Source organism: Cyprinodon variegatus, unplaced genomic scaffold (assembly GCF_000732505.1).
Source record: "Cyprinodon variegatus isolate N-32 unplaced genomic scaffold, C_variegatus-1.0 Scaffold26, whole genome shotgun sequence".
Taxonomy (NCBI): domain Eukaryota; kingdom Metazoa; phylum Chordata; class Actinopteri; order Cyprinodontiformes; family Cyprinodontidae; genus Cyprinodon; species Cyprinodon variegatus.
Genome location: NW_015150479.1, coordinates 2,428,561 through 2,437,642, shown reverse-complemented (window position 1 = coordinate 2,437,642; position 9,082 = coordinate 2,428,561). Strand labels below are relative to the sequence as shown.

Genomic DNA, 9,082 nt, shown 5'->3' with positions numbered 1-9,082 from the left:
TTATTTGCAATGGATAAATCAAAGAGGATGATCTTAAAGTTAAGTGTACCTTTTGGATGCATCTCCTCCACAACGCTGAGTCCAATAAACAGTATAAGACCAGAAACTACGCAAACTCAGGATGTAATTCGATCATATTACTAAGTTGTGTAGAAGCAGGGACACATCTAAAATGTGCAAAACACCAGATCATGAGTAAGGAAATTTAAGAACCCTGCAGTAGGACAGGATCACCAGCAGGTCTCCCTCTAAAGTACCTCTTGGTGTAGTAGGCTATGGTAAGTCAGTGTCTTTGATTGACTTTGACAGCAACTGTACAAAAAAGAGGGTATGTAGCTTGTTTTAAATAGAAATATCTATGAGTTATACTTGGTGGCTTCATTAATTTTAATTGTTGGGTTGTAATAGGAAGAAGTTGTATTTTGTCAGTAGGAGGGAGCTCCCAAAGTGTCAATGAGAAGCTGGAGAGCTGTAGCTGCTGAACTTGCTTGAGGCAAGAGCCCCTCAGGCAAAATCAACTGCAAACAGCCTGACAACCTCAAATTACTGATAGAACAGCCTGTCAAATTCAAATGGAGGGTATAGGCAATGGGTTTGAACACAGATCAAGATTTAAGACCATATTTCTGTTTCTGCTGCAGTGATATTGCGCTTTTAACTAAACAAAACAGTCTATCCGATCAGCTGCAGTTACTGAAGCATGAGGGTCTTTCCTCCTCCCCAGTTATAATTATTATATGCTGTTTTTTCAGTAAAACTAAGAAAAAGTCGATTTTTCTCCAAGGAGATATCTACTGGTTAAATGAATGGCATTTGCATTAGGGGAAAGCAGCAAGTTAAAAAGACATTTTGACAAGACAAGGTCATTTTAGGGTTAAAATTTATTTTTCAAAAACAAGGAGAGACATTATGGATGGCTTGAAGAGCAAATCACACCCACAAATAGACACCGTACTGTTAAAGGTTGTCTTTCGTCCCACTGCATTAAATTGTGCCTGCCTGTATTGACACTTTTCGTTTGCAAATATTTTTCTACCATCATTATTTTTATCAGTTTAAATACATTTACATGCGTGCAGAATCTTTCTCTATGCTCTTGCTTTGTACTAGTGCCTCTTCTGTGGCTACAGTGGCTGGAGGTGTTTGTCTTTGTCAGATTTTACCTGAATAGAAGTCCTAAAAAAATGCCTGTAACTATAAGTGTGCGATTTACAAAAATACTTAACACATGGTAAATTCTACATTTGCACATCTTCCACAAATGATATTGATCAGTTTGTTCAATGTTATGATCTGCATATTGATGAACGCACAAACATGAAAAAAAGCTAGGCTGAAAACGCAAATAACTTTGCATTTTCTTTGAAGATCTGCTCAGTGTACACAGACATTTTAAAAAGACACAAATTAAAAGAATTTGGTACCAAGAGAGGCTACATCTTGTCCCTTATCATCATATAGGCCTACTACATAGACAAAGTATTTCACTCCCATCTAATGAAATTATCCAGAGCATTTAATACTCAGCACAAAATATTTTTATTAGTTGACTCCTCCCTCCCTTTATATATCTCAGCATTCACTGACTGACCTAAACATCCACACTTGAAGGTAATTCCATAAAAATTGAGAGCCTTTGACAAGACATGGTAGTCACATCGAAGCAGGTCTGAAATTCACAGAATCAGGACGTCTTCTGTTTTGCCTGTAGACACTTTCCTTGTCAAATGCTTCTAAAACTCTTTTCACAGCGCATGAAGGGTACTCAAACCAGAAAAATGCAACGCATAAAGATGGGTTTTTAAGAGTTGTGAGAAATCTGAAGCACATATAAATGCCATGTTTGCATGAAGTGAACATAAAAAGGAAATTCATAGAGATTCATGTGTGCATGGTGCTTTGGAAAATCCATACAAAAAAAAAATGGTTGATGAGAATCCCATTTACATTAAAACCGTTGCTGACGTTCTGTTCCTCACAGCTGAGCAAAACCTCCCTTAAATGGAACACCAAAAGAGATATGTTATATCTAACTAGAAAGATCTTTTTTAGAATGAAAGGAAACTGATTTGTGAGCGAAATCCGCTGACTTCCTTTCATTTAACCTGAAAGGAAAAAAACTTACATTTAGGAAAGACTGATAATGACAAATCATAAAAAAAAGATAACAAAAGAAAAGCTTCTACAGATCTAAGTTGCAGGAATATAACCCAAAACACAGCCAATAAAACCCAACGATGGGTGAAAGGAAAACACTAAACCATTCATATCATATACTATATATATTTTGATGTGACCCTCTTTTAAGATCATGTCCCTGTCTAATAGGACTTCATGTGACATCCGTTTAATTTGGATCCAGACTGACAGTTTACATAAGCGCTCTTAACTCTCTTAGGGCATTAAGACTCCTCAACCCACAGTCCAATCTCAAATGAGTGTGCGTGTGTGCAAAAAGAAAATATGAACCCAAGCCCTGTCCCCTTGCAAGGTATGGTCAACATCAGTACATTGCATTTCATAAAACAAATCAGGCACACACTGTGTACAGACAGCATAGTGAGACATCACAGCAAACATAGCTACATACTTTCCAAGTGATTGTCAGCTTTGGATTTGTGTTGTTTGTCTTCCTGTGTGGCTAGCATCAATATTACTGTAAAACACAGTAGGTTTGTTTCTTCTGCTTAAAATGACTAAACAACTGTTTCTGTCATTGGAGCATCTTGCAGTGTTTGCAGTTTATTACTCAAACATTCCCTAATATCCAGCAGCCAGTGGTGGCGCTAGGAGTGGCCATGGCAAAGCCGTACTGTAACATTTCAATCCACTTCAATTAGAAACAGCTCTAATCTAAAGAAACTTCTCATGTTGTCTCGCCTCCAACGGAACTGACTGACAGCTGGCTGATTTAGTTTATCAACACATGATTCTTCATTTTTTAAGGAGGATTACAGTTTTTCTTTTCTTTGGTATAGTGTGACCACCTTATTAATTCTGTTTCTAAATATATTTTAATATTGAAGTATCAAATTTGCTTTCATGTTCTTAGAAAAAAAAAAAAACATAGAAACATCAACATAAATACATTGTGGCTCTCTTGTACCACCATATATACCGAAATGGTGTATATGTGGATACATGTAACTGAATAGACATAATCCATTTGATATCAAGCATTTTATGATTGAATTTTCCACCTTCTTTAAAGCTATGATAATGCAAATCATTTCAACAAAACATTTTTCAGCTAAATAATGCCAAAATTCTTCAGCAAAAAGTTTGGTTCTCAAATACGAAATCCATGCTAGCTCATTACATTATCTTACAAATTAAGGGTTTTAACCATGTGTAGCTGCCATCAGAGTCAACTCATTTAAATATTTAGTTAAAAACGAGAGTTAATAGATCATAGTATTAAAATAAAAAGTTTAATCATAAATAAATAAATAACTTTCAGTAAATTTATGTTTATGTGGATTGGTTAAAAAGCTCGTTAAAATGTAAGGAGGAACCTATGTTTTTTGTTCCGCATGTCACGTTGTTGCCCATGGGAAAGATTGATTGACACAATTCTTTTTTGCACCTGTTTTTTCAAGAAGTTTCACCAGAAAGATTTAAGACTGGTTTTCTGAGAAAAGCTGTATTAGTTTTTTTTATTCCTCTGGAATTTATGCTGCCAATGAGGTACGACTTTGTTTTACTTATGTTTATTTGTGTAAAGCTTTATATTTGTTTTGAGCTAATTTGGGTTTCTGTTTCCCTTCTTAGTTCTGACAGCATTTTTTGGGGCTTTATAAGACGTGTCCACAATAAATGGCTGTTAAAACCAAAAGAACAACATTGAGCCTTTATTATCTCGAGAGGAGTAACACCATGTTTTTCCTTTTTTTATTTATATAGTAGCTTTGTTTAATTAAGTTTCACTAGTTTTAGTCAGGAGTTTTTAACTGAAATTTGTTTGACTTTTCGTCAATAAACTCTTATATTTTTAGCGGAACTTGTGGTGAATTTATTTCATATATATGCAGAATTATCTGTTTCACCATGATTTGTGTTCAATTCACACTTTAATTTGTTGAGTGTGTGTTCATAAACAATATATGACAGTCCAAATATCATCTGATTGAATTACATATTGACCACCCCTACTGGGGTGGGCAATATTTGTTAACGTTGCAAAAAAAGGGCTTTAATGAAATCTTTGATGAGTTATTTTTACAATAAAGATGTATTGTTTTGTCATTTTCCTGTTGATTCAGTTGATTAGTATGGATGGAACCTGAACTTGTTGTGCTGCCTATCAATGTTCCGCCACCTGTCAGTGCACATTGGTCTCTGCCTAAGCACCCCAATGAAAATGTAGTGGCTCTGCCACCGCCAGGAAGAAAATGGATTTTTATTGTATCATTGTTTTGTAACCATGTTTTAAAACTACAGTTAGAAAGCATTTAAGTTGCCATAGATCGAGCGGTTCAAAGACCCTAACATTTTTAGAATATTTGGAAGAATTATCTATCTGTTCAAGGATAATAAACTATATGTCTTAGAGAAAAGTCTTAAAAACATATTCAAGTTTGTAAGATTTTTTTGTAGTGACTTAATGAAATGACCAGAAAACTTTAAACTTTCTACCAATAAAATAAGATTGTATGGTATAGCTGGATCAGCATTTATCTTCTGAAAGAAAGCACATGTATTTAAAAACTCAACACTTAAAGAGAAGAGATGACAAAAGAAAAATAATAACAACTCAATGTCCAAAAGGGCCCGAGAACACATTTTATCTAATCTATTTTTTTTGTCATTCCAATGTACCACATGAGAAGTACATTTGCTTTTTGTTTCTACTGCATGTTAAAGCTATAGTGCCTTCCAAAAGGTGTGCTATCCTTTTATATTTTCATCTTATATTTTGACAAATTACAATCACAAAATATCTGATTTTTTATTGAGATTTTAATTGTGATTCAATAGAACGATAACGCTGTATTAAAATTCCAAAATGCTGAACCTGTAATCAGACACACTCTTATTAACACAACAAGGCCAGCCACTATGACATCACTGATTGGAAATTGAAGATCTTCTATAGAGCCAACAGGAAATTACAACTGTTTACTACAGAGACATGGCCATCCACCTAAACTTACAAGACCAGGTAGAACTGTAGGTCTCACAGCCAGGTGGGAGAACTTTATTAATGATTTGACACACAATGAAAACATTTGGCTATTTTAGAAGAGTCTCATAAGAAAGCCAAAAGAAGTCATGGGGAAGTTTCTACTGTGAGGACATTGATCCACAGCAGGCACAGGGGAGCTGGTCAAAAGGTGTGTGGAGCTGTAAATGCACTGCAATCCTGACATATAACCTGCTAAAGGTAACAAATACCTGAGACTTAGGGGACCATTCTGCTTGAAACAGGAAAAAAAAACAACTTATGGTTTAAGCCAGAAAGCTCCACCAGGTGCTAAAATCTATACCAAAAACAACAAACAAAAGCTTACAAAGATTGACTTCCCAACTGCTGAATTAGAACATAAAATATAAATGTTTGGGGGTAAATGTAGAAACCCACAATATTTTTAAGAAAAGTATAACCACAAAAGAAAAAAGAAACGTTAGAACTGTAAATTTAGAGTCATTTTTACAATTTTTCAAGGCTGCACTTTTAAAATTGAATTTTTTTCTAACTGAAATTTCTTTTTTTTTTTCCCTTTAAAACCAAAAAACAAAATGACAAATAAAATCTGTCTAAATCAAAAGGAATGTGTTTACCTTAGTGGAAGCCGACATTCAATTTGAGATCATTTGTTGCCTAAAAGTTTTTTCACACCTTAAAAAAGCCCACTATTTCCTTTTATTGTTTTCCTTTCTGTTTAAATCCTAAATGTCCCAGATCATCAAACAATTGTTAAGATCTCATACAGATAACCCAGTTGTATACAAAAAATGCTTTTTTAAACTATGATATCATGTATCGGGGGAAAAAAAAACAAAAAACGGTGGATATAAACCAACCTGAGCTTGTATTAAAAAAGTATTACCCACTAAACCTTAAAGTGATACTGACACCTTTATTGGCCACAAAGTGTTTATGGTGACTAATGTTGAGCCTTTTAAACCAGTACAGTTTTGCTCCCAACTCATCACATATTGAAGCTTGGTGAAGTCCGCTGCCTTTCAGATACTGATGCGATGGGGATAACCCTCTCATCAGTAGCTGACACCCAGGGTTCATGTCATGCTGTAGCAAAATGTTTACATGAGCTGTGAATCCAAAATCTCCCACTTACCCATCCCTTACCCTTAACCCTTATTCTTGAGAAACTGTAGTATACAGGTTACCTTACACTTCTAAAGCTACCAAAGTAAATTTGTAGGCTTAACTTCATTTTTTGGGGGGTTTTGGTCATGTGATAAACTGTCCGCAACCTGTCATTTACCCTGCACATCACTTTTTATCTACAACATGTTGTTGAAGATCAAGGCACAGCAGTTTCGTCAAATTTAACTCTAGACTTTCACAAAGCCACTGCATAATTTCATTTTATTTTTTATTTTTGCTATCGGAGCTGGACTTGCTAGTGTGGATTAGAGTTAGCTATCAATTAAAATAATGTACTGTTGCAAATGCACCCCCCCTTCAGTATTTTCTACTTGAAAGCAGCAATCATGGCCTTGCAAGGGCCGAGGCCATCAAACCATAACAATCAACAATCTTAAATCTTTTAATAGTTTCATAACACGTATAATGTAAAGCACAGTTTCCAAAATACTACAGTATATCAAGTCTTCTGCCTCACTAGTCTAGAGAATATATCCCTAAATGCCTCAAAGAAAATCAAAGCATTGTGGAAATATAAGATGCACCTTCAAATTCCTCTTGGCCAGTGACAGGTTGGCCCTAAACCAGCGTTTGCTCGGTGTCTTTCCTCTTGTTGAATGATGAACTCTGAGCCTAACAGAGGTGATGCCTACACTGCTTTAGATGTTGTTCTTCATGTTTGGTGACCTCCTGAGTGTGTTATGTTTACCATTTTGGAGTAGTTTTGGTAGGCTGTCGACTCAGGAAGGTTGATTACAGGTTCATGTGATGTGCAATATCTATAATGGCTGTCAGCAGATTGTTGCAGGGTGTCAAAGCCATAGAGGTAGCAGTGCAGGAGTTCCTCCTGCAATTAGAGGCTGTCAGATTCACCCCTGTTTCTGTTCATTTCTGGCTTCATTTCTTTGGATAAGACACTTCACCAATATCACCTATTATCGATGGTCAGAGGGTCAGGTGTTTGCACTGTGCAGCAGCTTTTTTTTCTGTCAGTGGGCCCAGGGCAGCTTTGGCTAAAATGTGCAGTAGCTTACCATGTTACCATGGAAATTGCTCTGTAGACCTTTGCAGATGAATTTGTCATTGCATATTTGTGAAATTGTTTAATTTTGGAGTTCTTTTAGCCTGCTTCCTGCTCAAAAACAGGTTCACCATAAAATTGTTTATTTATTTTTAATTGTACAGGTTTAAAAATTGTCAGGACTTAATATGTCAAGTGGAGTTTAACATTTCAAATCCTGACTCACTGAAACTGGAAATAATTTTTCTCACGTAGGGTTTAGTTAATTTTGGTACATTTTTGATGATTAGCAGAAGATGGAAGACTTTTTTTGGTTTAACAAAATAATGAATAAATTAAGATGAAATATAACTCCATTTGAAATATGTAATATAATGATTTCAAATGTTTTTGTCTTATTTTGATAGTTAGGATTATATCCCTTGACATGAATTTCCATCAAATTGAACTTCAAATTAACATAAAAGAACCCTTGTTGTCAAAACCTTGCTGACATGTTTAGACAGCATATAAAGAAAATGAAAAAACATAAACATAAATGTTTTCAGAATCCTAAAAATAAATATCCCTTGTACACATGGATGTGAAAACAGAGAAAGAGAACAAGCCGCAGGACCAAAGCCTTCACGTTGCAGCCAGTTTAACAAGTTTAATTGTTAAAATAAATCAATGTTAAAAAGGGAAACATCCACACTTTTCTCAAATTCAGGCCAAAAAAAGCTCCCCCTACCTTACAAGCTGCTGTTATGAGCTCGCAGTGAAGCTGTATGTGTAAGCATGAAGCTCTCGGTGCACTGCTGACTGCTGGCAGATGGCGACCTTCGGGGCGATCGCTGAAAACGACTTCGTCTATTAAAGTAGCTTCCGGCAGTCCAGGACCTCTTGTGTTTCCTGAGGTACTCTTTATAGTTTTTGGTGAGCAGCGTGTAAAGGAACGGGTTGATGCAGCTGTTGGAGAACGTGAGGCATGTGGTCAGGTAGTTGATGTTTCGTTTGACTTTGGAGGAGAGGGACAATGAGGAACAGAATTGGTCAAGCAACTGCCAGATCCAAAAAGGCAGGAAACACGCCCAGAAGAAGAGCACAATGGTAAAAATCAGGTACAGCACCTTGAGGAACATAAAAGAAAAGATAAGCAGATAAATATGAATCATCATAGACATACAGCACATTAAAAAAGCATTCTCTTCTCTTCATGCGTCTGTTAATCTATAGTTTTGCCAATGAAGGTAAAATGCTTCCTATCATGGAATAGTTTATACACAATATTGATAAACTGCTTCCAGTGGAATCCCAGTGAAAATCAAATATAGAAAAAATGTGTCTCTGGGCAGTTTTATATTTTATTGAGTGATTTGTTTAAAACCCACAAATGTGATGGGAAAGAAAAGCTTTGACTGGTTATAGTTTGACAAAAATAGAGTGTAAGGTCCATCTTCAGCATTCCTTTGGTATATGTTTTGGCACACTTTATAAAACAGAAAAGATTTTTTTCTTATTCAAAAAGCACAAACTTGGCCAGTTTATCACATTAGTTTGCTTTAAAGGAGAAGTTCGGTTTTTTACACTTTAAGCCCATTTTCTGTAGTGTCCAGGATGAAATCGAATGATCGACACCAAAAGTTTGACAATTGCTCCTGTCTCTGCTTTTTCGCTCATTTAGAATCCACCCTCTGGCTGCTTTAGAATGGCTAGAATAGAGCATGTCCGATAATGCCCTTAAAACAACC

The 9,082-nt window shown here is 35.8% G+C and overlaps 1 protein-coding gene across 1 annotated transcript in view; it reads right to left on the bottom strand.

Moving 5' to 3' along the window:
• Positions 1–9,082, bottom strand: part of LOC107098174 (urotensin-2 receptor-like) — an 81,348-nt gene that overhangs the window by 62,473 nt on the left and 9,793 nt on the right. The window contains exon 3 of the mRNA XM_015395689.1: positions 8,083–8,461. Coding sequence (XP_015251175.1) covers positions 8,084–8,461 — 378 coding nt within the window. The 3' untranslated portion in view covers position 8,083. The remainder of the gene's footprint in view (positions 1–8,082; positions 8,462–9,082) is intronic.